This window comes from Oryx dammah, unplaced genomic scaffold, assembly GCF_014754425.2.
Source record: "Oryx dammah isolate SB20612 unplaced genomic scaffold, SCBI_Odam_1.1 HiC_scaffold_19, whole genome shotgun sequence".
NCBI lineage: Eukaryota > Metazoa > Chordata > Mammalia > Artiodactyla > Bovidae > Oryx > Oryx dammah.
In genome coordinates this window covers 42,684,579-42,712,543 of record NW_024070203.1, presented here as the reverse complement: position 1 = coordinate 42,712,543, position 27,965 = coordinate 42,684,579, and the positions used below count along the sequence as shown (strand labels likewise).

Here is a 27,965-nt window from a genome sequence, read left to right as displayed (position 1 = left end):
CGCCCCTCCCAACCTTACATGCTCTCTCCCAACAAAGGACATTCCTAGTGTCATGTGGGTTGGAAAAGCATTTCCAGACAAGAGGGCAGAATGAGGGAAGAACAGAGTTTTGGTAGAGCGCGGAGACGCTAGTAGAACAGGGGGCCTGGTCAAGAAGAGTCCACGCATTTCAAGGGCTGCTGCTGCTGCTAAGTCACTTCACTTGTGTCCAACTCTTTGCGACCCCATGGACTGTAGCCTGCCAGGCTCCTCTGTTCATGGGATTCTCCAGGCAAGAATACTGGAGTGGGTTGCCATGCCATCATCCAGGGGATCTTCCCAACCCAGGGATCAAACCCGTGTCTCTTATGTCTCCTGCATTGGCAGGCAAGTTCTTTACTACCAGTGCCACCTGGGAAGCAAGGGCTAGTAGCCAATTTTTATAGCCTCAAGACAAAGGAAATTCCTGCTGGAAGGGTGGCATTAGGTGATGGGTATTTTTACCTAATATGGGGTCAGGGAGCTGGCCGGTTTAGGTCAGGGGGGATCATGGCAACGGTTGCTGTGGGGCTTAGTCAGTTCTAGAGATGACGGGGAGGCAGGGCCCTGCATCTGTGGCCTTGGTACTAGGCCGTACACCTGTGATCTTGGCCGAGGGCTCCACACGCAGATGTGAGTCTTGTTCCACATCCAAAGTGACCTCCCCTCCACTGTATTTTTCCAGGCATGTGGCCTGGTCTGCAGTATGAACTCTCTCTCCCCCTGTACCGTGGCCATGCCTTCACCACAAACCTCTCTTTTAAGAGGCTGATGTTCTTAAAAGAAAGAGAAAACTAAAATGCTATCCTAATGCCTAGGAGAGTTCTTTTCGTCTGTGCTTTTCCTTGCGTGTCCGAGGTCTCTGCCAACTTAGAGACAGCATGTCTCATGATTCCTTTTCCAATCAGACTTTGGCTGTGGCTGCCTTTCCTACCCACTGCCCATCTGCCTGCTCTAGGGGCCGAGTAGGGGAGGGGCTGCCACAGAGAGCACACAAGTAAGAACCGAAGTATGTGACTGGACTTGGTCCTAACACAGGCTATTTTATTACCCTAAATGTCTTGGAATCCCTGTTGCCTCTGGCTCCAGAGGTCTCCAGGCTCCAGCATTCCCGGACAGCCATCTGCTGCCAGGCTGGGCGTTCTCCGGCAAGTGGCAGTGATGTGAGTCACGGGGGCGGTCGCCAGGAAGGCCCCCAGGAGGAGGGCACAGAGCGATGGCCACTGGGCCCCCTGGGGTTTGTGGTGGGGACTGGGGGCAGCATTTCAGCGAGGCAAGTGAACCCTGAGAGCCCAGGTCAGGCCAGGCCAGGGCTGGGCAGAAATGAGCCTGGTGCTGACTGCTGGGCAGGGCTGTAATATTAAAACCAGACGTTGTCTCTGGATGGAAAGAGCATGCTGGGTCCTTTCTTGCAATCCTTTTCATTTAGGTAAAGGAGCAATGAGGTCCAAATACATAATTTTTTCCTTTTGTGAAAGCCCACTCCCATCCAGTGAAGAAGCCCCAGGCATACTTTTGTGGGCATTTATTAATGTCACAAACAAAGCATACTTTATTTTTATTTGAATTGGCCAATGAAAATGTTATACATGAGGCAAACACTTCATCATGAAATTTTTAAATGAAAAATAAATAAGCTCCATCCTACATACATCTCCAGCTGCCACATACAAATAGAGGACATCAGTTGTAAAGTAAATAAGTTAAATAGTTGTAGGATAGTCTGACAGGTCCAGTGTGAACCACCTGTGCCCTCCCCATCTTTGTTCCAGGCCCCTTCATCTGTTCACTGTAAGAATATTACACAGTCCACTGTGGCCCTTATTGAAAGAGCCCTTGAGGTCCACATCTCCAAGTTATGTTCTGTTGGGAGGACTGGGTGTTCAGTCTAAAACAACAGCTGAAGAGCAGAGGTCAGCAAAGTGAAAGCCCAGGCCTCTTTCCCCATGTCGTCTTACATTTCACCTGGAGATATGGAAGCAGGTAATTCCCAGGGCAAAAAGCAACACGTGCCCATGAAACAGCAGCATGTGAATAACTGTTGTGTCTGAGACCAGTGATGTTGGCAAAAGTTTCCTTTGTATTAAGAAATGGCAATTTTCAACCTGGTCTCAGACTAAATTTCACCATGGAGTCGCTGGTATGGTTAAATGAGTTGGGTTAGTTTAAGCTTCTGAATTAGAAAACAAACCTTCTAGAAGCAGACTTGAGGCCACAGGTGACAAATATACAAGGCACGTCCCATTAATCAGCTCCACAGGCAGACATTACCAATTGATCACTACATTCCTTTATCTCAGATTCCAGCCCCATACAGCACTCCATGCAGCCTGTGCCAGTCATTTATGTTTATTTAGCATTTGAGATGAAGTTTATTTACTAGTCTTGGATCTTCTCTATGTTCTGAATATTCTGTAGAAAGGAGTAGATACAACATAGGCATTGAACCCATGATGCCAGCTATGGGTTGCGTGCCTTCAGACTTGTCATTTAACTGCTTTAAAGCTGTGTCTACTAAATGGGAAAGGCCACCTACTCAGAGTTGATAGGAAGATTGGGATAATGTATGTGAAGTGCTCAGAATCGCACCTGGCACACAGTAGGCATATAATAAATGGTAGCTGTCATAATCATGTTATTGTTTTAAGGCTATTGACATTGATAATAGAACTGATGATGACATTTGCATTAAAAGAAGGAAAGCATGATATTGTATATTAGGTTGAACCCTATGTAATTGATAATTATTTTCAACCTACAAAAACAAGAATCTCTTCTTGTTCAGTGTTACACATAATGATGCATTTCATTTATATCATGTACTTGTTCTAACTTTGCCAAATTGCTTCCTTCAAAGACTGCCCCCAGAGACATATTCCTTTTTTTTTTTTTTTTTTTGAGACATATTCTTAAATCAGCTGCTAAAATAAGCAAAGCAAGCAGTCTAGTACAGAGGATGAGGACCTGTATTTAGTATCTGGTATCTAGTTCCATACCCTCTTAAGGCCTCAGCTTTCCCATCTGTAGACTGGGAATACTTGTGCTTTCTTTAACAGGAATTTTGTGAATGTAAGAGGTGATGGATGGGAGAACACTTTTAAAAGCTAAAATAATCATACCCAAGCAAGGTATTATTAATTCCACTAGACTGTGCCACTTCAGAAAAGATTAGCATTCAAAATTTTAAATCATGTTTTTCTATAGAAAAATCACATGTAAAAGAATAGAGAATTCATGCAATCATGCAAATGATCATCAAAACTGATCTTGACGATACCCTCAAGTGGGTATTAGAACTACTACTAAGTAAATAGATAAAGCGCTCTGTCACTAAAAATCATACCTCATCAAGATGAAACAAATTCAGTAACAGGAACAGTGAGAACTAGTGTGTTTACAAAGTGCCTCAAATATCAAACGCTTCCATTTGTACCAGAAATTAGAACAACTCCCAAGGAAGACTGAGGAATTGTCTGCTTGATTCCTTGGAGGTCTTTAAAATGAGTTGGGAAAATGGGTTTGATTTTGGTGCCATTTTACTTAAACATAGGGATATAAACTTGATGACCTCCCAAAGTCACTTTGAGACCAACGGCTTTATTGATTCGAAGAAGGGAACAGTTTCCTTTTGCCTTCGAGGGAGGTTTCTGTCCCATGTCCTCAGCCAGGATGATGAGTTAGTATTGGAGGGTGACGGCACATAGGCCAGCTACTAGCAGAGGTGAGTATGTGGCTCAGTTCTGATCCGGAAGTTTCCTCCTCTTGTGCAGTGAACTGGGGCCAGTGCAGGACACCTGGGCTGGGGGGGTGTCATCTTTAGTCAGCCTCAAAGGCACTGTTGGTAGCTCCCACGTACTCAGACTTCTTCTTGTGCCTGGTCCACATTTTCCGGAGGATGCTGGGCATGCCACAGGGAGCACTTCCTGTTAGCGGGAGGGAGGCTTCTGCTCCCTGGGGGAGGGTTGGAAATTCTTCAGTCATCTTCTTGAGGTGTCTGGATCTACAGAAAAGCCGAGGTGGGCGGGGAGAGTGGTCATTCTGCTGAGCCTGTTAACTGTTGCCCCCCGACAAGTGTAGCTGGAGCCCCTGGTCCTCCTGGGCCCTTATGACCTGTGACCGCGTGGAAGGTCACTGTGGGCCTCACACAGGAATGACACCCCGCACCCCGCCCCAGGGGGTCCTTGCATGCAGAAGGGAAGGAGATGGACCTGGGTCCACCGGCGCATGGATCTTAAGTTCTGCTCTTGTTCCAAACTCTACTCTCCCACCCCTGCCCCGCCCCTCAACTTGAACGATTTTGCTGGAAAGGTCAGACGTCACCAAGCATCAGCTCTTGAAAGTGAATCAGCCCTGGGGCTGAATCTGGCTCCCACTTACTCTATGACCTCAGTGACTTGACCTCGGCCACCCTCAGTTTCCTCATGTGTAGAATGGAGATAATTTTATCTAACTCTTGGGGGTTTTGTGAGGAGGGAAATAAGACTATATAAAGCATCCGGCACCTTGTTGACCTCAATAAACATTCATTTTCCTCCTCACTTGCTCTCCTTTAGTGAAAGAAGCGGCCTTTGTTTTCTTTTCTATAGCCAGAGTCCAGGAAAAAAATGACATGAGAATATCTACACTTAGGGACAAAGGGGCCATTTAGAAGAATGCTTTGTAGTAGAGGCAAATGGCTCATTTCTTGAGGGGGTTCATGTTTGCTGTTTACTGCAGCCGTCAGCAGCAGCCTTACCTGTTCAGAACAACTTGCTACCAGAACTTAATGCAATTAAAATTATACTTTTGGGACTTCTCTGGTGGTCCAGTGGCTAAGACCCTGTGCTTCCAATGCAGGGGCTGTGGGTTCTATCCCTGGTTGGGGAACCAAACTCCCATATGCCTCGAGGTGTGGCAAAAAAAGAGAAAGAAATCATACTTTTCTCTTATTGCATCTCAATATTTCGATAAATTGGTTTTTGTTGTTTGTTCTAGATTGCATTCTTTCATCTAAAAGGGCTTCACAGTGGCCTGGTCCTCCTTTAACTCCCTCAGCTTTTAAGGTGTGCACCCCTTGGACTGATATGATAGCCCATGGTCCCTCATCTGTGAGCATGTCACATGTCCCCAGGCATGTATCTTTCCCATTCGCGTTCCGGAAAAATGATGCAATCATTGGTGCAAGGTCTCCACACATTATCTGATCCAGTTCTCACAATAACCCCTCGAGAGGTTATAATCATCCCCATTTTTTGGTTTTGTTTTTAAAGAAATGAAGACACAGAGGTCTGAATAACTTGTCTGAAGTCACAGCAAGTCAGCAGCAGTGCCAGCCACACAGGCAGAACTGAGTCAAGAGCCCACACTCTTTGTCATCCCTGAAGCCACTTTCCTGCTCCCTCCAAGTCTAGAGGATTGTAGTGGGGGTGTGGCTATCTTCTTAGTGTTCCATTGAAGGCAGTGGGGTGGTCCTTGGGGGTGTGGGTATTGCTCCAGCTATTCTAGCTGCTAGTTCATGAGCAGAGTTGATAGTAATGTTGTAGTTTTGTCACTCAATCTTGTCCATTCTCGCGGCCCCATGGACTACAGCCCTCCAGGCTCCTCTGTCCATGGGCCTGCCCAGGCAAGAATACTGGAGTAGGTTGCCACTTCCTTCTCCAGGGGATCTTTCTAATCCAGATATCGAATCCTTGTCTCCTGCATTGGCTGGTGGATTCTTTACCACTCAGTCACCAGGGAAACCTTAATAGTAACATGCAGGTCATAAATTTGGCTTGAAACCTTTGTATCTTATGTACTTTTTACCTGGCCAAAGGCCCTGAACCTAATGTGTGAGGCATTTCAGGAGCCTCTGCATATGGGCTGTGATTGTGTGTGTGTGTGTGTGGCTCAGTTGTGTTGGACTCTTTGAGACCCCATGGACTGTGGCCCACCAGTATCCTCTGTCCATGGGATTCTCCAGGCAAAAATACTGGCATGGGTTGCCAGTTCCTTCTCCATGCCCTGTGATTAATTTATCTAATTAACCAAAATTCCTCCCAAATGACACTTCTCCAGGTCTAAAGAGTGGCGGTAATAAAGTAGAAACCATCAAAAACACTTGAGCTTAATCCTAGTGAAATAGTCAACGAAGTGCTACAGAGACCCGGGATTATAGCCCTCATTAGGTCGTTTATGGCTGGCAGGGATTTTGTTTTAGCATCTCTCCAGGATCTGTCAGCCAGGCCACCTGTTACTCTTCTGCACAGGATGGGAGCAGGTGGGGAACCCCTGGGAGCTTGCTGGAGGCACAGCACTTACCCTCTGGTCAGCACAGCTACATTCTCTGAGCCCGGGGCTGCCGCCTCCAGGACCGTGGGGGCTTTCACAGAGATCCGGGCCACTGGAGGCATCTGGGTTGTGAGAAGGGAGAGTGAGGTTGTTGCCCTGTCCCCAGTTCCCGCACTGGCTGGAGCCATTGGCAAGGGCATTGATTGGCTAAGCTGCTGAACTGGCATCAACCTAGGGCAATGGACCTCACTTCGCCGTGGGCCCTAGGCTTCCCTAGGGGGGCATTCAATGCAGCACTGGACCCACCCTCGCTTCTGACTCAATAGGTCTGATGTTGGCCTGAGAAGCTGCCTTTCTAACAAGTTCTCAACTGCTGCTGGTCCCCAGACCCCACTTTGGGAACCACTCACCTAGAGAAACTTGAAAGTGAGCAACTTACTCTAGCCCGAGGCCTCTGTCCCCCTAGCTCCCCCATGATCTGTGTCCACTTTGTTGTCAAATCCTGCAGGTTCTCACTTGGAAATGTGGCCAAGAGCAGTGACATTCTCCTCCACTGAGCCTCAGGGCCAGTCACCCCGGGACAGGATCTCCTGGTTTCCCACCAGACCTGCCCCACACCCCAGGCCCCTCCCAGATTCGCAGGGTCTCCCCACTGAGGGCGGACCGAGGTCAGCTCTGTTCTCTGCTTCATGCATGTGTGCTTAGTAGCTCTTTCATGCCTGACTCTCTTGTCATCCCATGGGCTGCAACCCACCAGGCTCCTCTGTACATGGGATTTTTCAAGCAAAAATACTGGAGTGGGTTGCCATTTCCTTCTGCAGGGGATCTTCCTGACTGAGGGATAGAACCTGAGTCTCCTGCATTGCAGGCAGATTTTTTTACCTGCTGCTCTTTAAGGCTCCTCAAAACAGGACTCCCCCTTATCTGCCTCTGTTCCCCCTACATGTCCCAGTGGGGCTGGTCCTGCCTTTTCTGATACTCACCCACAACTCTGCATCCTCACCCAACCTTTCCTTCACTCTCTGGATTGAGCCTCATCTCTGCCTGCCCTTCAAGGCCACTTCCTCCAGGAAGTCTTCCCTTAGGGTGGTGCCCAAGTTGACTTATCTCCGTCGCTTGTCCTCATGGCACTGAATCCCTGTGTGTCATGTTTTGGCAACCCACCAATTCCTCTTACGCTTCTGTTTCCTCTGCTTGTGCAGTCTCCCCAGGAATGGATTGGCCTGGATCAGGGTCTGGGACTTAACCCTTTGCTGGCTCTCCTCTTAAAGGAGGTGGTGAGTACTCAAGAAACATGTACCGAGTTGAGAAGGAACTGGGGGCCTGAGCAGGGCCAGGTCCAGAGTTTGTTCAGTCAGTGGATCTCCCCTTTGCTCCTCCACCCCAAGCCCCAGAGAAGGCTTAAGGTCACTACATTCCTGGAATTGCTGGAAAATTCCAGGTCAAAGACACCAGGATCCACCTTCCCCTGCTCTCCAGCCTGGCCCAGGGTTGTGGGCAGAGCCACTGTGCCACCTTGTGGCCTCTTGGGAGCTGTCCCTCTGGTCGTGCCAGTGGCCAGAAAATCACTTCTTTCCCCTCTGTCCTCCATCCTGTTTCCTCCAGCGTATATTAGTGTCCAATCAGATTTGACTGTGTGGGCTCTGAATTGCTCTCCCCACCCTGGGATAGTGGGCCTCTGAAGAGCTGCAGGACCCTAGCCCCGAGGTCTCAGGCCCAGAGGAAAGGGTCAGTCATGCTGCCGCTTTGCCCTCTTGCTGCCCCTCCGTTGTGGTTACATCTCTATCACCACCTTGTCCCATCCCCTCTCTCTCTGACTTCCCGACTGCAGCTACCTCTCCAAGGGTGGGGGCAAGTTAATCCAACGTGATGGACTGCCCTCTTCCCCTTAGCCAGGGCTCGCTGAGGGCAGTGGTTCAAGCTGTCAAGCCTGACAACCTTCACTTTGTGGCAACAGCCAAATCATCCTGGGTTGCCCCTGGGTACTGGGTTGAGGCAGGGAGCTCTTGATTGTCCCATCGCTGCCCTTTGGGCGATTTTCCTAACACAGGGATCACCTAAATGAAATAATTGAATTAGATTTCCTGTCCAGACCAGGAGCAAAGCACTCACATCTCGGCCCAGTCTGTTCCATAAAGATGAGCAGATGGCTGAGACATTCTCTCCGGTCTGTTCTAGTTCTCATGATGCATGAGTCTCGAGATCTGATGCCCACAGAGTCCAGGATGCCCAAGCTGACCTCTCCTTCAGCCACCACTTCACCCCTTCTCTGCTGACCCTGAGAGTACCCACGTTTCTGCCCGGAAGATGATGAGGGAGATGTGTTTTCACAGGGTGACGCTGAGCTAGACCCAGACACGCACAATGTGATTCCCCTTCAGGAAAGGACAAGCCATCCAACTAGGGGCGGGTGCGCCGCAGGTGGCTTTTGGCTTCTTCAGGTGTCCTTGGCTGCCACGAGCCACGTCACCCAAGGTCACCCTCTCTTGGGCAGCCTGCATACCATGACAGAGCCAGGGGAAAATATAAAACCTTGGTCAGTTGGATCCATCTCGGGCAACCCCAGTGGACGACACTTGCCTCAGTGCTCCTGGGGGAGGCGGTTCAGGGTTCCCTCTGAGATGATGGTGTTTTGTGCTTTCACTGCACTCGAGACGTTTGTATTTCTTTACCCCTATAGCTGCCTCTGGGAATTGGCCAGGCATCTCCACCCAGCGGGGACTTACCACAGAAACTGCCTCCCCCACCCTGTGTGAGATGTCTGCTAGGTAATACCTTCTGTTTGCCTAAGAGCTGAATATCTGGCAAGAAAGAGAGCAGCAGCCAGTGGTGTACCACTAGTTGACAGGCTTTAGGAACAAAGAACCCTCAGCTGCTCTTTTCTAATAATCCCCAGGCCTGGGACAAAGGACACTTGTTCTCCCTTCATGGCACAGATAGGGTGAGATGTTTAAAGCCTGGAAGATAAAGCTAACCAGGCTAGATTACTTACCAAAGCTTTGCCATATGTTCGATTCCCACACAGATTTGCTGATTTGGGTTCTGACGTCCCCACTGCAAAGTTGAACAGAGGGGATGTTACTCAGTGGTACTCTTCTGGTTTGGCATCAATTATATTGTTAGCTAATCAAATCACAAATGCAGGAATTTCTAAGGACCTTTTTACTGAGCGGCAAAATCACAAACTAGGGTCAGGATTGGGGTGACTGTCGAGTGGGTCATCTGCATTAAACAAGACAATGTTTATGTGTCTTATACTCAGCACATCGCCCGACACAGTAAATATTCAAAAATATTTACTGGCACTCTTCAGGGGGCTAGAACTAAAATTTAACAAGATCACATGTGTGAAGGTGTTCAGTACAGGGTCTGCCTGTAGTAGGTCCCCAGAGGACGTGCCTTTAGCTCCTCCTTCCTTCCTAAGGAGTCATATCACATGACATTATCAGGAGTTACGTCTTAACAGCTGGGATGAATCATTTAACCTGTGCTCTTGAATGCACCTCTGTGAAAATGAGCCTTCCTCATAACGTGGGAGGATCGGAGGTTATCAGTGTCCTGAGACACTGGCCTGAGATGTATAAGTGGGAGCCTTCTTTCTGTGCCTTCATTTCTAAGGCCTGTGCTTCTGGGAATCCAGGTGTTGAGCTGAGTAGCTAGTGATGGGCACGAGGGAAGCTGGCCTTTGATGGACTCCCTCCTGGGGCAGATGTTCCTGGCAGAGCCCCATCCTATCAGACTATAGCATAGAGAACACGCCCATGACCCCAAGCAAAACATCTCAATGCCAATAAAATGTAGTCACAGGCTATCAAGATCAGACCACGATGTGTCCTGCTCTGGCATAAGGATGACAGTAGCGTGTATTTTTCAGTATTTACTGTGTCAGGTGCTGTGCTGAGTGCAGGACACATGAACATCATCTCATTTGATCCTCACTACAATCCTCACTCCTCCTCCAATGTGCTGTGCTCAGTCATGTCCGACTCTTTGTGACTCCATGGACTGTTAGACTGTAGCTCGCCAGCCTCCTCTGTCCATGAGATTCTCCAGGCAAGAATACCGGAGTGGGTTGCCATTTCCTCCTCCAGGGGAATCTTCTTGACCCAGGGATTGAACCCTCATCTCCTGCCTCTCCTGCATTGCAGGTGGATTCTTTACCACTAAGCTATTGGGGAAGTCCTTACAGGCAGACATAATAATAGGTGAGGAAACGCAGTCTTTAAAGATGCACAGCAATTATGATGAAGCTGGGTGAGGATGACTTAGGGAATGGCAAGCTGACCTCTTTGGTTGTCTTGCAGGGCTAGGGAAACTTGACCAAGGGAACCCTTAACCCATTCTGGGAGGAGTTTTTCAGGCAGAGAGACTCAGGGAGGGCAATCCACAGTGTCAGGGAAAGTCCAGGACATAACAGAATATAATGAGTGGTCACAGCTCAGAGTTGTTCTGTGTATGGATTGGCGGGGACAGGAGTGTCACAGGAGGAGGCCCTGGAGAGGGAGCAGAGAACTGGGTCCTGCAGGGCCTTGGGTGTGGTCTGGAGGGTGGCTGGGGATGAGAGGACACAGTGTTTAATGCAGAGGGATAACAGATTCTGCTGTAGAAGGACCCTCCAGCAGCCTTGTGGAGGGAGAGGGCCAGGTAGCTGAGGACCAAGGTTGGCTGCTACACACCAGGGATGAAGGAAGTCTCACCCAGGTGGCCTGAGGTTGGTACCAAGAAGGGCCAAGACCTATGTAGGAGCTGACATTGTCAGTGGTTGGTAATGTGGAGTAGGGGTGGGGGAGGACAAGGTAGGAGGTTGGGGTCAATACCCCAGCGATTTGCTGGGAAGATGGATAGTGATCCCAGCCGAGAAAGGAAGAGAGGTTTAAAGGTTGAAGACAATCACGTTTGAACAAGTTGATTGTGAGACGTCCGAGGCCACCTTGGTGGAGAGGTTCCACCAGCCCAGGAGGTAGGGTGTCCCCTTTCCTGGGCACCTAAGGTTCACCTGCTCAAGGCTGCAGGCTGAGAGGGTTTCTCAGCTGGGCCTCTGCCTTCAGAGTCCTGCTATGTCTAAGCTTCCTCAGGGCATATTTCTGCCACATGAGAAGGCTGCAAACCCAGGAGCCTTCTCCTGTAGCTCAGGAGAGAACTGGGTCTCCAGATGTCAGATCCCCGAAACACATGTCCTTCTCACAGAACGATGGCAGACTTGTGCCTGAGGCCGGTGCCCAGCCTTTCCGGGGGAGAGCACTGGGGCCTGGCTTTGACTCAGACATCCTCCCTCCCTCTCACCCTCCCCTGGAATCTGTCAGATTGTGGGAGCTGAGGGAGTTGAATCCATGCCCAGCTCAGTCTTTTTTTTTTTTAACCTGACTCGCACATTCCCTGCATGAGCTGACTGTCACATGTCGGGCAGTCTCCTCATTTCATAACTTAGTGTTCTCTCCTCCAGTCCAGGCTTCCACACGCTGCTTAGGGAGAAAAGGAGCCCCTGAAACTAGACAGTTGGAAGACATTACTCTCTGGAGGGGAAGAGGCAATTAGCTGGGAAACCGGGAGACTTGAGATTTAATCTCAGTTCTGTTGCTAATGAGCAGTGTGACCTGTGGTAGGTCAGCTAGTTTCCATGGCTTCCATTTCCTCTCCTGTAGATCCACAGGGGGTGCTTGCAGAAATCTGTGGGCCTCCACCTTCAGGGTCCAATAGAATCAGTGGGGAGCAGGCACGTTAAGACAGATGGCTGAACTCACCCCAGAATTTGACTAAACAGGTCTTGGGTGGGACCCAAAATTTGCATTTCAAGCAAGTTCTCAGGTGATTCTGCTGTTCCTGGGACACCCCTTTGAGAACCACCCATCAGATTATCTCTAAATCCTTGGTCATCAATATGTTGTCTTGGGTCAACGTTGGCAGCATCATCTGGAAGCTTATTAGAAACAAAATCTGGGGCTCTACTCAGTCCTGAATTAGACTCTGTATAAAAACAAGATTCCCAGGTGATTCTCTGGTACATTAAAGTTTGAACGACATGGCTGTAAATTCATTTTATGATTTTATGGAGAAGGTATTCTTTTTTTCTACACACAGGCACCCATCCACCCACCCACTTATATATAGACAGAGAAAAAAAATTATCTCCTCTTAATTTGCAAGGCAGATTGTGGTTTCCCTCATGCTTTCATTTTCTGTAAAAAAGATATATATGTAATCACTTAACTAGAGAATATAGCTTGATTTATGGGTTCTCATACTTAGGCTCGTAAAAGCAGGATCAAATTGTTTGTGACCAAAGAAACTTTAGAGATCTAGTCTAAGATCTATGAAGGAGGAAAGAGGGAAGATGGTTGGATGAAAAGCCATACTCGGTGGAGTCTAATTTCAGTTCTTGTAAAATATAAAATAGTTGACACTCCAAAGCTTTGAAAAGGACGTCCAAGACTTTTTGAGTATTTATGGAGTTAGAAATATGAATAACTATAGGCTGTGGGCATAACAAAAATAAACTAAACCAGGAATTAAAGGCAAAACACCGTCAAGACTTCAGCAAGCTAGACACAGATTCCTATTTAACTGCTGGAGTGGGAGCCATTTTTAAAAAATAGTGTGGAAGGTAAGACTCTGTTTCCAACTTTCAAAACAAATTTGTCTCTAAATTCTTTTATAAGTTGTTGAAATAGTTTAAACCATTCAAATTTAAAATAGTGGGATTTTAAGATGGCAGTTGATGAGTCTGTATAATTTCACACACACACATACAGCATAATGCTGTTATGAAGTAAGTTTCTTTTACCTCATGAGTCGTGTCTACACCGGTTTCCTCTCCCCCAGAATAGAGTGCTTTTTATCTCCTCCTGAATCCCGCAGGACTGCCTCTGGAGCTAGGTGGTAGACGAGAGCACCTTTGCTCATCAGGCAGACCCAGAAGCCAGTGGTTTAAGGCAGAAGGTGTTTTGTGGTGCGGCGGTGGGTGGGGCCGAGAGCAGGTGCATTCAGAGAGGGACCAGCATGCACTGCGGAAGGCGGCGGCCTCACCCCAGCCACAGGTGCACCGCTCACTGGCCTGATCGAGGACCGCGCCGTGGTGGGAGCAAAGCCAAGCCAGGACGCAGACACCGTGGCGGCCGCTCTAAGTGGGTCACTGCCCCTCAGGGAGGTCCCAGGGACCGCAGAGCCGGGATGCACCTACCAGGCCTGGCGGGAGTCTTGGCGGGATGAGGACCCTGCAGCCGCGGGTTCTGGAAGCGGCCCGACCTGCGGCCCTCCCCGTCGCGGCGGTCCGTGCGGTGCGGCAACAGCTCCAGGGGCCGAGGCGCGTAGAGGTCCGACTCGATCACCACCTGAGGGGAGGAGGAAGGACCTGAGCCCCCAGGCCTGGGACCTTGTGCCAACATGGAACTGCTGGAGCTGTTGTGCGCAGCAGTGAGAAAACCTGGGGGAGACTGGCCGGAGACAGTGAGCGGTTGTATTGAACTCCAGCAAGTCGAGGGGTACCACGCAGCGGGAAGATGAGGCTTCTGAGGGTTCCCCACCAGCTGTCCCTTCAAAGAGTCAGAAGCCTGGGCCATCAGGCCCCCAGGAGAGGCGGCTCCCTGCCTCAGAGCCAAATATGGTTTAACAACAGGACAGGAATATTTTGGCCACCTGATGGAAAGAGCTGACTCATTGGAAAAGACTCTTGGGAAAGATTGACGGCAGGACGAGAAGGGGGCGGCAGAGAATGAGATGGTTGGATGGCATCACCCACTCAGTGGACATGAGTCTGAGCAAATTCCAGGAGACAGGGAAGGACAGGGCAGCCTGGCATGCTGCAGTCCACAGGGCTGCAAAGAGTCGAACACGACTGAGGGACTGAACAACAAAAACAACAATTTGAAATGGGGATGGTCTTGCAGCCTTTGCCTCTCAGTGGGAGCCCTTGTTCATGCAGACCGTGGCTTTTTGGATGCTCCATCAGCGAGACCGAGGGAGAGGACTTGGGCCCCACCTGACACCCTGGTTGTAGAAAGAAAGGAGCTGTTGGCAAGGGGAGCCGGCATGGTCCCCGGATACTCACACTTCCTCCACTTTGCAGAATGCCTGTGTCGGGTGGAGCTGTGACATGAATTTCAGTGACTTGTGGCTGATAAGTGGGAATTCTGGCAAGCTGGAACAGAGCGCTACATGCTGCAGTGTTTTCACTAATGATCACCTGCGGAATAGTAGTTTGGGGAAAAGTAAGAATGCCAGTTTTGTCAGGGTCCACCGAGATGGGGAGATGGGCCTTTAAAATTAAAATAAAAATATTTATTGAGATAATTTAAATGTAAACCTTTGAGACAAACAGTGCTATATTTTAATTTGGGGGTGAGGTGACAAAGGGAATCTTGACAGCTTTTGGGTCTTATCTTGCCTATTTTTTATATATAGCTGCAAACGACAGTGGGCTCATTCAGTCCCGTGAAGCAGGTTAGAACCTCCAGCATTACACAGCAGCTTCTCTGAAGTTTGGATTCACTCATTCTCTTGCTCACTTGCTTCTTCCTTGCACAGACATACTGAGAGGGCACGTTTGTGTTAGATCCTGGCCCGGGATGTATCTGAGTGAGGTGGACCTATCTCAGCCCTTACAGTCCAGGCTTTGATGAATTCTCCTCTGTTGTCTGCAAAAAGCAATTGTGGTTGAAGCTGAAGCAAATAAGACTGAATTTTAAATATTATAATGTGATATTTTATCTTAGTGGAGGAAATTTGGACCTTTAATAAATATCAGGCCACTAGGGAAAGTGGATTCATGACCACACTTCTCATACCAAAATGAGCATCAGACAGGTCAAAGATGAATGTTAAAAAAACAAAAAACTAACACAAGAGTATGGTCCAGTATAGCATTTGTTACAGATAATAGGGAATTATCCCTGTGTACATAAAACTCTTGCCAATCAATAAAGAAGAAAAAAACAATAGAAAAATAGGGCCAGAAACCAGCTGGCAATTGATAATAGACATACCAGTGGCCAGTAAATATGAAAGGTGCTGGACAACCATAATTAAATGTAAATTAAAACAAAGTTGTCTTTTCTCCTATCAGATTGTTAATGATGAAGAAGATGAATCTCCATTTGAGGTCATGCAAACAGGAGTTCAGATCCCAGGTCTGGTACTTTGGGGTCATTCTCTGGATCATCCTTGCTGGTTGGGGCACAGTCACTGCTGGTCGTTCACAGAGATTTCAAGAACACAGCAGGTTCTTCCCCCACGTTGTCCGTTTCCTTACCAGTGACTGATCATATCCCCAACAGAGGAAGGGGAGCTATCATTCTTTGCTTCCATTTATCACAGATAGTCCTTTGCTTAGAAAATTAATTTATCCCCAATTTAGTCATATCTGGCTTAGAAAATTAAATCTTCTCAGGCCCATTTTGGGAACTAGACTCATTTATTTTATGCCTTTGGAGAAAGCTGATGATAATTCAGGACCATTTAAAACTAGGTCCCTTTCTCCTCTAGGCACTGCTGGAAGTGGGGCTTTTCCCTAATAATTTTAAATATTCTTTTCCACCTTGGCTTCATTGAGGCATAATTGACACATATAGTTGTATCCGTTTGAGGGGTACAGTGTGTTGAGTTGACATGTTTATAAACTGCTAAATGATTAGAAGGGAGGTGCTTCTGCTGGATTCTAGCAAGCCTTTTCTAGCAAGCTGGATTTCCAGCAAGCCTGGGGCAGCACTCACGGACCCTACAGCAGCATTGGGTCCCCCCACCCCGCCCTGAGTGTGGACTTCCAGGTCAAACAGGAGAGATGTGAGTCCTGTTACTGGCATTAAGACCTTTGACTGTTGATCTCTCGTCACAGGTATTTTAGATTTTACTTTCCTTTTCTCAGCATTCCTCTAATGAGGAGTGAGAACTGGTGTGTTTTCTAACCCATTTTGTAGAAGGAGGAAGTAAAGACATGAAAGCCTGTAAAGTCCAGGGGGGCAGCCTAGCATTTCCTTTTCAGAAAAGGATTCCCATGGCTGATTCATGTTGATGTATGGCAAAAACCATCATAATATTGTAGAGTAAGTATCCTCCAATTAAAATGATTTAATTGGATTCTTTACCATCTGAGCCACCAGGGAAGCCCAAGAATACTGAAGTGGCTAGCCTATCCCTTCTCCTGGGGATCTTCCCCACCCGGGAATTGAACCAGGGTCTTCTGCATTGCAGGTGGATTCTTTACCAGCTGAGCTACTAGGGAAGCCCAAAATTAATTGATTAATTTTAAAAAGTTCCCTTTGAAGAACAAGAAAGGCCCGCTTTGCAGTCCCTTCTCTGCACTGTGGAGGGGAGAGGGGGAGAAGGAAAGGGGAGGGAGAGAGTGCAGAGGCTTCAGCTATTGGGAAGGGAGCCCCACCTGTGCAAGTTTCCTGGGGTGGGGATGAGGCTGGGTTCTTCCCAGGTCATGACCTAGGTCCCTGGCCCTCAGCAGGTTATCTTCTTGGCCCTGAAGGATGCCAACCCAGCAAAGGAAAGAGGAGAGGCCTCACCTCGGGAGACTTCCCTTTCTCAGCTGGCCTTGTGCTTGTGTCTCATGCCACACAGCTGGGGGAGGCTCTGAGAGGCCTCGGGACAGTGTGTTAGGCCCATGCCAGGGAACAGACAGCTGGTTCTGAAGGCTCCCAACAGTCTGGCTTATTCTCTGGTCTAAAGGACCCAATCTAAGTTCCTTGCTGACTCTAGTTTTAGAACAAACCTGTCTGAGAGCAGGCTCTTTAGCTCCCTGAGCACAGGGGTGAGACTAGGGAAGGGGCAAAGGGGAGACCAGTGTTTAATGTTGGGTTTTCCTTTCTGAGGTTAGAGAATTGCCTGCTGAAAGTAGACAATGAACTCGTGTAACAGCTATATTCTGATAAGTGGATGCTTCTTGGATGGGCTCATGTCAGAGACCTTGGGGGCAGGTAGGGAGTCATAAAGACAGGTGGGACCTAGATGATGGAGGATCATCATCATTAGGGGCTGATAGGATCGATAACAAAGCTCTAGCTCAACTTTCTAATTTGATACACAGGGAGACTGAGGCCAAGGGGAGCCCTGTGTCTTCAAGGTTCAGACCATGGTTTCATGAGTCCTAAGGGAGTGCTGACATCCAGGTAAGAATTTTCAAGTGCAAATTGTTTGCATGGTGCATTTTGAAAAACTCGGATCACCAGAAAGAAAAACCAGATCCACCCTTCTCCACAAGACTGAAATCTGGGGCGAAAGTGACATTTGCAGTCTTATTCTTCCATCTTTCCTGTGGTGGTGCCACTGCTTATTATGAAGAGGCTGTGAATCTTGGTGCCAGTGGCTCCATTGAACCGAGAGGTCTGACTGACCCACACTTTAGTGTAAATCTATTCCTTTAAGCTACTCTTAGCTTAAAGAGTAGCATCAAGGATAATCTGTAGCAAGGATAATCTGTAGTTGTCTGTAGCATCAAGGATAATCAGAAAGTCAATTGTTGTTGTTGTTCATTTGCTAAGTCGTGTCCAACTTTTTGTGACCCCATGGACTGTAGCTTGCCAGGCTTCCCTGTCTTTCATCATCTCCCAGAGTTTGCTGAAACTCATGTCCATTGAGTCCATCTCATCCTCTGCTTTTGCCGTCAATCTTTCCCAGCATCAGGGTCAATAACTTGCCTAAGAATCAGAGGAGGTGCAGGGAAAAAACTAGCAAAACTGCCTAGAGAAGGGAGAGTGTGTGACTGTAAAAGAAGAAGATGTAAATTATGAGTGGTCCATAGAGGGAGAAACTGTGGCACTAAGAATGAGTCAGAGAGGAAAGAGATATTTGTAAAGGAAGAAAACTGACATGGTATGGTATAGCCTAAGGGGTGAGACAGATGCAAATAAGAATTTCAGGGAAAAGTCGTAAATACTGGTATGTAAGAGCAATTGCAAAAGACCTTTCCTGTCTTTTCTAATTTGAATGTACAGCTGAATGTGAGTTTTATGAGCAGAGGATGAGTCAGGCAGTTAGGGGAAATCAGAAATTCAGAGGAGAGCTCAAAGGCCAGAGAGTATTATTAAGCTGTCTTACCTGTAGGAAGATTGCATATTTGAAGACAAGATCCTAACTTCTGTTTTGTTTGATTTTAAATCAAAAGCAATTTTTTTATACGTATTCATATACTTGAATCATTTTTTTCTCAAAGTAAACATATTTTAGAGAGGGAGAGTCATAAACTATAAACATAGCAGTCTTTCTCAGAAATTTCCATTCCCAGGAAAGCTGAGAGCTTGGTTCTATGGAGTTTTGTTGTTGAGTTGCTAAGTCATGTCCAACTCTTTGTGACCCATGGACTGCAGCATGGACTGCAGGACTCCCCTGTCCTGCATTGTCACCTGGAGTTTGCTCAGATTCATGTCCATTTTTATAGAGCCTGGCTGAAGTCAACTGGATGTTCCAGGAGGCAGTGCTCCATGTTTTGGGGGCTTCCTGTACCTCATGCCCGTGTGGCTTCACCTCTACCTTGGAGAGTTGTCTCCTTTGTTTAGGTTCTGAATCCCTTGAGAATTTCTTCCCTAGGACCCTATGTACCTCCTAAAAAGTATGATTTAGTTTCCATTTTATCATCACAGTTCTGTCCTTATAAAGCTAGTAGACATTGGTATAAGCAGTGATTCAGACACAAACATTGTTTACGGATAGGAATTCAAGGCAAGAACTTGGTTGAGAACCAAACATTCCTAATTCCCAAAGGATCTTCCCTGAGTCATGAATCCAGAGTCCAGATATTTCTTAATTTACAATGGAGTTATGTCCTGATAAAAACCCCCAAAATATCATAAGTCGAAATGCATTTTATACAACTAATCTGCCAGACATCACAGCTGAGCCTGCCTTAAATGTGCTTAGAATACTTACATCAACCTCCGCAAAATCATCTCGCACAGTCTATTTTATAATTAAGTATTTAATGTCTCATGTTATTGGTTGAATGCTGTACTGGAAGTGAGAAACAAAATGGTTGTTTGGATGCAGAATGGCTGTAAGTATATCCTGTTTATCCTTGTGATTGTGTGGCTGGTGGAAGGCTGTGGCTTGCTACACTGCCCAGTGTCCCAAGAAAGTATTTTGTACCATGTATCGCTAGCCTAGGAAACAATCAATATTCAAAATTTCAAGTGTGGTTTCCGAGTGCATTTCATTTTGGCACCATAGTAAAGACAGCAGTCATGAAAGTCAAGACATCATGCGTCAGGGACCATCTGTAATGCCAAACTTGAATCTGTTCTCAAAGTCAAAATTACCTACAGACAACCCCTCCCTTTTCCAATTTTGGGGACACTTGCTGCTTCTTGAAACTCAGGAGCTCTGGACTTCCCTGGTAGTCCAGGGGTTAAGAATCTACCTGCCAATGCAGGGGACATGGGTTTGATCCCTGGTCCAGGAAGATTCCACATGCCATGGAGCAACCAAGCCTGGGTACCACAACTACTGAGGCCTGAGGGCCTAGGGCCCATGCTCTGCAAGAAGAGAAGCCACTGCAACGAGAAGCCCATGCACCTCAACTAGAGAGTTGCCTCTGCTTGCTGCAAGTAGAGAAAGCCCATGTGCAGCAGTGAAGACCCAGTGTAACCAAAAATACATAAATACATAAAAATACATAAATTTTTTTTTTTAAAGAGCACTTTTCTTTCTAGATTTTGGGCTTAACTTTTTAGGGATCATGAGAAATAAGATTTCTTGCCTTACAACAAAAAAAACCTATCAAAAGCCCTTTCTTAATATATAAAAATATTCTCAAAGGCCATTTTAAAAAGGGACATACAAGTGACAGAAAAATGAGCAAAAGACATGTCTTTTAACTCATAGGGGAAAATATCAAAATCTATGGAAAATGATATTAATAATTAAAGAGATGCAAATTAAAATAGTTTCACCTATCAGATTATCAAAGAATAACAACATTGATGCCATATAGTATTGGTTTAGCTATCATGGTAAAAGTACTTTAGAACAGTTGCTAAGAATTTGGCAATGGCTATAAATCCCATGGACAGAGGAGCCTGGTAGTCTATGGGGTCACAAAGAGTCAGACACAACTGAGCGACTTCACTTCATAAAATTTTTTCAGTGTTTATATCCTTTGAGCATTTTCTTTCTTTTTAAAAATTGACATACAGCATTGTGTAAATTTAAGTATAAGGTATTGGTTTGATGACCCAGCATTTTCATATCTATGAATTTACCCTCAAAAACATTTGCAGAAGAGCATAAAAATACATTCAAGAATATTTCTTGTGGCACTATTTTAGTGAAAAATGGGGAAACCCCGTTTATTGATGATTTGTTTAAATAATCTAGAAAACTTCAGATTAGGATTGAGTGAAAAATTATAGTACATTCATACAATGTCATACAGCCTCTAAAAAGAATGAGGAAGGTCTGTATGTGTTAATTGGTATGTAAAGATTTTAAAATTTATTTAGTGAAAAAAGTAAATTGCAAAACATCATATTATTGAGCAATAAAGCATGAAAACTGTATATTGTTATATGAGAAATTTTCACTTAAAAATACTAGTGTTTATTGAATGCTCAGTATGTGTCAGATTTGCACTGAGAACTTGAAAGAAAGAAAGTGAAAGTGTTAGTCACTCAGTCGTGTCCAACTCTTTGTGACCCTCTGAACTGTAACTCTGTCCGTGGGATTCTCCAAGCAAGAATACTGGAGAGGGTTGCCATTCTCTTCTCCAGGGTATCTCCCCAACCCAGAGATTGAACCCCAGTCTCCTATATTGCACGCAGGTTCTTTTACTGTCTGAGTCACCAGGAAAGCCTGAGGACTTCATGTATATTAAATCGTTTGTTCCTTCCAATAGTTCTTGGGACATATTCTCCCATTATCCCCATTTTAACGTTAACAAAGTCGAGTCCCAGAGTGGTGGGGCTGTTTGCCCAAGGTCACAAAGCTAGAAATGGATAGAACTGAGATTTAAAACTAGGAAATGGATAAGAACCAGGTACTTTGACTCTAATCTATATACCTAACCACTGTGTTCTTCAGCTTCTCAGGATTTTTCTGATACTATATTTTACATCTTTTTAGTGTTTGAAATTTTGTAATGGGAACATACTGCTTTAGAAATTTAAAAAGTAATAAATGTATATAAAACAATGACTGAAACCTAATCTCATTTCAAGGACACTTAAAAAGTTTTTGTTTTTTTTTTGAATGGAGAATAGGATTTTAAAAATTGAGATCCTTAGAAAATCAAAATGGTGTTCTACAAAAAAACATGTGATAGAAATAGAAACTCCAGTATAACCAAGAGGGAACAATTAGCCCTGAAAATAAATCTTTTTAAGTACAAAGATGTATTGAAAGCTTTTGTAAAGAAATCTGTAAGTAAAATGAGAAATTCACAGGCTCTAAAGACGTGTAAACTAATTTTAAGGTAATGCATATACTTATTAAAGTAGCAAAAAATAATACAAAAACATGAAAGCCAAATGTTGGTGAGGTTAGAGGTAAATGGAAAAGCATTGTTGGAAGCCTGGCAGTTGTTCAGAATTCCTGGTAATATGGGACAAAACTGTAAGCAGGAAGCATCTTTTAAAAATCACTGTTATATTGTCCATTTTAGCACAGTAGTAGGAATGCCAATGATGGATGGGTAAAACTCTTCTTTTACTTGTTAATTCTACTTTGAGGCCTATGCACCACAGAATTAATCCCCAATAGTATTCTGTACAAATAAATTTATTGCACTGCTATTTATAGTAGTAAAAAAATGGACTATTACAAATGCCAGCAATAGGGGAACACCTAGATCAGGGATACTGTACCCAATCATAGATTCTGTTTAAGAAAAGAAAATGTATATGTAAAACGAAAACCATATGGTGCAAAAGTGGGTCCAGTTCAGAGCTTTTTGTTGTCTGGTTGACATTTGTCAGTTGTTTTGATTAAGTGGACAATGGACAACACAGCAGCAACCTGGGCTACAGAAAACCTTTGGTTGGTAAGAGCGTGGATGGAGTGGGGCATGTGAAGAAGCTAGACATTGCTTTTTAAATGAAAGTCAACAAAAAGGATCAAAACTGAAGTTTTCTTACATTCTTGGTTAAGAGATGTTGAGAGCTTTTGACTCTTCTTCTGGCTGGACTGGTCACTGCAAAGAGAGAGAAAGGGAATTGTTTTAGAGAACACCTTTGAGGCTGAGAGCTTCCTTGGTGGCTCAGCTGGTGAAGAATCCACCTCCAATGAGGGATACCTGGGTTTGATCTCTGGGTTGGCCTGGAGAATTCCACGGACTGTATAGTCCATGGGGTCGCAAAGAGTCGGACACAACTGAGTGACTTTCATTTCCTGAGGCTGATGCAGCTGCAGTAGCAATACTTAGAGGGTTTGTACCTGGAGTGGCACAGGGCACAGGAGAGGGGGGTTGGGAAGAAGAGAAGGATGCAACTGCAATTTTAGATGTTCCTTGATCAAATGCACCAAAGTTCAGAGCAGTACTAGTCATGATAGCCCAAAGGTGAGTCATTAACAAATGACTGGATAAACTCAATGTGGCACAGACACACAATGAACTATCATTCAGCCTTTAAAAAACAGAATGAAATTCTAAAACTTGCTCTAACATGGATGAAGTCGGACTGGAGGAAGGAAGGAATGTAGGGTTATTATTTCATGACTACAGAGCATCAGTTTGAGAAGATGAAACAATTCAGGAAACAGACAGTGGTGATGTTTGGACAACAATGTGAATGTACTTAATGCCACAGAACTGAACACTTAAAAATGGTTAAATGATAAAGTTTTTATAATGTACATTTTACCACAATGAAAAAACTCAGAGTCAATTAGCCATAAAAAGTTCTTTGGTTGGGAAAAGGTATGTATTTGGTTGGAAGTGGAAACACTCGGGTATCTCTTTTGCACATTGATGTTGAGTGACTTAGAAGTGAAATCCTGCCATGTCATTACCCTGCCAGGAATGGAAATGACTTCTTGTCAGAGGTCAGGTAAGAGCTCAGGTGAGAGGTCTGTTGGTGTTTTCTGAAGAGTGAGGGCAGCACTGAAGCCAGGAGAGCAGGGCACTCCTTGAGCCAGGGGTCTCCGCTCCTTTCACTTCGGTGTGAATCCCAGCTTGACCACTTACCAGTTCTGTGACCAGGGGTCAGTGACTCATCCTCACTCCCTGTCCTCATCTGGAAGATGGACGTGGAATTCACAACCACCTCTGCGGGCTGTGTGCTGGCATGCTCAGTCGTGTCTAACTCTTTGAGACCCCAGGACTATAGTCCTAAGTCTCCTCTGTCTATGGAATTCTCCAGGCAAGAATACTGGAGTGGGTTGCCATTTCCTCCTCCAGGGGTTCTTCCCATCCCAGGGACTGAACCTCCTGCATTGGCAGGGGAATTCTTTATCCCCGAGCCACCTGGGAAGCACCTCCAAGGGCTGCAGTGAGGATTAAATGGACTAATCTTTATCAAGTCCTTAGCCTGGTGCCTGGCAGAGTGAGTTCCCAGGCTTCAGCGGTAGTTATTAAGATTCTCTTTCTCTGCAAGGTAAGGGCAGGTGGAAGGAGACTATACATCCATCAGGAGTTCTCTTTCTGGAATTTTCTCCATTTCCTCCTGCCAGTTCCCCTTGCCAACTCCGCTCCACTGTTGTTTATTCCCAAGAGAATTATTCTGAAGGCCGTTCACCCTAGAATTAAACCCACTAGTGTGCTTCAGGAAATAAGTTCTGGTATAACTTCTTGGTAAAACCACAGATTTTTATCTTTTATGTTTACTGTGAATTGTGCCTGTGAAATCTTTCCCTTAGAGGGCTCCCCTTCTCTCTGGGAAGTGAAAATACACACTCGTCCTCAGTTACAGACTTGGTCTCTGTATTGTGCCTTTTAACTACTTAAACACCGTAACACTTGCTGTTGCCATATTTTTGTGAGAAATTAAGATGGCTCAGCTAAAAAAATGCATAGATTTAGGTTGAACCCAGTGTGTGTGTGTGCGGAGAAGGCAATGGCACCCCACTCCAATACTCTTGCTTGGAAAATCCCATGGACGGAGGAGCCTGGTGGGCTGCAGTCCATGGGGTCTCGAAGAGTAGGACACGACTGAGTGACTTCACTTTCACTTTTCACTTTCATGCATTGGAGAAGGAAGTGGCAACCCACTCCAGTGTTCTTGCCTGGAGAATCCCAGGGACGGGGGAGCCTGGTGGGCTGCCTTCTCTGGGGTTGCACAGAGTCGGACACGACTGAACTGACTTAGCAGCAGCAGCAGCAGCAGTGTGTGTGTGTGTTGGAAAGAGAGATATAATACAATCATAGGTGTGATAATGGCTCACATTGGCCTTTAGTAGGTGATGGACGGCTTCTTTCCTTCTCTTATTCACTTCTCATAACAACTCTGTGGGGTTGGGTCTCTTCATTAACTCTATTTCATAGGTGGATACTGAGGGTTAGGGTTACACAATTGGGGTGGTGGAACACAGCTTCTGCCTCTGAAATTTTGCTCTGTGAATGTTTTGTTCATTGCACGTTGAATATAGTAAACAGGAGCATTTGGGAAAGGACACACCAGGGAGAACTATAACCCTTGTTAGAGAAAATCAAACCAACTTGTGTTTCTGCAGGCAGGGAAGGTGGGAATGGGATGAAGTTACGAATCTATCTGATAAGCCGTGACTTAGGAAGACCTGGCAGGCACCGTCTTCTCCCACTGAGAGCCTGAGGCTCTGGAGAAGGTGAGATGAGGCCAAACAAGGTGTAGGAAGAGGCAGGCTTCTTCCACTGACAGTCTAATATAAAACTGTAAATATCCCTTTCCCAGAGAACAGCTTCCTGAGCAGTGACATGACCATGAATACTGATGACTGGTTTAATACCCGGAGGTGGCCGTGAATCAAAATGGCAAGAAAGAAATTCAGGGTTGAGTATTTATCTTTGACTAAGCATATTCATTGCTGTAAATCTGGAATAAAGAGTGAAACTACATTGTAAGTGATGCATTGGGTTGGCCAGAAAGTTTGTTTGAGTTTTTCCATAGCATCGTATGGAAAAATTCCCTGAATGAACTTTCTGGCCAACCCAATATTTAATGGTGCTTACTGCCTGCCAGGTACTGTTCTAGATGCTTTACATGTCTTCTATATCTCAATTCCCGCCCCCCCGCAATAACCTCAGGAAATAAGTTCTAGTTCTTCCTTTTTCATAAGATTGAAAATTCGGGCCCAGAGAGGTTGAGTGCCTGTCCAAGGTCACATAGCACACAAGTGGTGGTGGGTCTCTTGATGAGTCTGCTAAGCAAATGGATTCAAAGGCCCAGTTTTGAATGATTGTCTTCAGGTGAAGTATGACTTTCCTCCTGAATTGTATAAGTTTTTTATTTAAAAGGGCCATTCAGCTTTGAGGATTTTCTCCCTTAAAATTTTTTTAAATGGAAAACGTTTATAGAAAATAGGCATTTTAGCATTTTTGTATTTGCTTTCAATTTGTTTTCTCCTCATGCAAAAGAAATAGCAAATGAGAGGGCAGGTTTGGTCCCCTTTTTACCCACCTCTAATTCTACTTTCCTCTCTCTCCAGAGCTACTAATCTCACTAACTTGGTGTCTTTCTGGTCTGTGGTTTTTTAATGCTTTTCTCTAGATATGTGTGTATAAACAATATGTAGTACTGTTTCATATTTCCAAATTTAACAATCTTTAGCCTGCTGTATTTCCCTTTCAATGTTATGCTTTCAAGTTATTCATTTCTGTAAATAAAAATAGAAATCACTCTGTAAGTGATGTATTTTATGGTGCTTCCTACCTGCTGGGTGCTATTCTAGATGCTTTATACGTTCTGTCTATATCTCTATTTACCCCCATATTAACCTTGGGAGATGACTTCTAGTTCTTCCTTTTGTACGAGATTGGAAACTCAGGCCCAGAGAGGTTAGGTGTGGACCTGTGTCCACACACAGAGACCCAGTTCATCCCTGCTGATTGCTGTGGGGTCTTCCAGAGTCCGGTGACACCACCTTTAACCCCTTCCCCTCTTCAAGAACATGTAGGCTGTTTTCAGTTTTGCCCTGTGAGCATCCATGTGTATTTACAGGACTGGAACTGCTGGGTCAGAGGGTCACCTCTGACTTTTCAGGTACCTTCCAAAATCTCCAGACAGTCCCAACTTCAGCACATGGGCAGACTCCCCGGTTCTTTTTCCTTCCCCACTAACTGGCAATAAATGTCTAAAGCTGAATTTATGTTCTGCTGGCTGTCTCTCTGTGGCCAGGCTGGGTCCCTCCCTGCTCCCCAGCAGTGGCCCTGTTGATGGCTGACATGGAAGAAGAAAGGAGTTGTTTGAACAGAGGGGTCACTGCACCAGCAGACATTCTGCCCTTTTCATTCAATCTGACAGTGAGACCCGGGGCTAAGCCGGGGTCCCAGGCTCTCCCAGCAAGACAGGGGCTGCAGGGAGAGCGCAGGGGCAGCAGAACAGAGAGCCGAGTCCTGCAGGTGGGCCGAGGGAAGTGTCCAGGGCCACAGAACCCTACCTGGGACTGGACACCGTTCCCCTTGGAGCAGCAGGGCTTTTACAAAGTCACACCCTCTGGCAGTGCCAGTTCCAGGTTAAGTTTGGGAGCGCGGCCCTGGGGTCTGTGCGGAGGCCAGCCTGGGTCAGGGCATTCTTGGACCACTTCATCGGACAACTGCTAACCGGCTCCCTCCTCCTGTTTCACAGCACAGTGAGAAATCATACTTTAGAGCCAGCTGTTTCTCAGTTCGGAACCCTCTTGTTCCCTGGAGAAGAATCTCTCCAGCTGCCCTGGGAATTTTATTTTCATCCGTGTTTCCTACCTAACACAATGGCTCACTGTCAGTTTTACTCAGCATATTGGGTTTTGCCAGTATCGAATTCAGTGTTTAACTGCCCTCCTTTCCCCCTTGATGGATTGTTTCTCAATGACCGATGTGCGTCCATGCCCCCTCCCCTTTTCAGAAACACCCACAAACACCATCACAACAGAGGCCATCCGACCTCAGAGACCTGAGGGTAAACGTAGTAAAACAGCACGTGACTGTCTTTTACCCTCTGACCGAAACAGTCACATTAAGGAAACAGTCAAGGGCAATTTTACTCACCCTTGGAAGGAATCACGGTGGTGAAAACTTCTATATTTTCATCACTGCAGCTGTAAATCTGATGCATCGTTTCAGCCTTCTCTCCCCAAAAGTGCCCGGGGATGGGAGGCCTCTCTCTGAACCCCTAGTCGCGAGGTCTCCTAATCCGATCTGGCTCGGGGATCATTGTGCAGTTCACAAAAGACAGGCTGGTGCTGTGATCTCATTTCATTCCAGAGTCTTCACTGCAACATTTTCTAATCCCATCTGTCTTTTTTTTTTTTTTTATGAATCCTATTATTGCAAACCTTTGATGGAGCTTAGTGCTTCAGTCCCCTCCCAGCCAGGATGTATTTAACATCTTTATTTTGCCGTGCCTGCTGCAGTGGATTTGGAAGTCTTTTGTGAAGTGGTGATGAAGTGAAATCGCCTACTCGGTTAGCGCCAAGCGTGGCTGGAGGATGATACTGAAAAGGAAACGTGATTTTTGGTACTGGCAGTTCCCCTTTTCATTTCAGAAATGAAGAGCCTTTTTAACCCCCTCCCCTTTCCAGAAGAACTGGCTATTCAGTAATTTGTTAATTTGGCTTCCTTCAAAGTTTCTATTTTAAACAAAAGGGCTCTTCTTCCAGAGCGT

At 46.0% G+C, this 27,965-nt stretch overlaps 1 protein-coding gene across 1 annotated transcript; it reads right to left on the bottom strand.

The window, feature by feature from the left end:
• Nucleotides 1–1,528: 1,528 nt before the first annotated feature.
• On the bottom strand, nucleotides 1,529–27,965 carry VXN (vexin). Its single transcript, XM_040261317.1, has 6 exons — nucleotides 27,350–27,965; nucleotides 22,326–22,381; nucleotides 13,445–13,595; nucleotides 9,260–9,321; nucleotides 6,298–6,389; nucleotides 1,529–4,018 (listed from the first exon to the last, which is right to left on the bottom strand). The coding sequence occupies exons 1-6, from the start codon at nucleotides 27,414–27,416 to the stop codon at nucleotides 3,835–3,837; spliced, it is 612 nt and encodes a 203-aa protein (XP_040117251.1). The 5' UTR covers nucleotides 27,417–27,965; the 3' UTR covers nucleotides 1,529–3,834.

Excerpts from the sequence above, each read along its gene's own strand:
- VXN (XM_040261317.1), bottom strand. The coding sequence starts at position 27,416 with ATGCATCAGATTTACAGCTGCAGTGATGAAAATATAGAAGTTTTCACC. Across the intron at positions 13,596-22,325 it reads AACATCTCTTAACCAAGAAT|GTGGTGATCGAGTCGGACCT; the intron begins GTAAGAAAACTT and ends TCCTCCCCTCAG. Across the intron at positions 4,019-6,297 it reads GTAGCTGTGCTGACCAGAGG|ATCCAGACACCTCAAGAAGA; the intron begins GTAAGTGCTGTG and ends GCTTTTCTGTAG.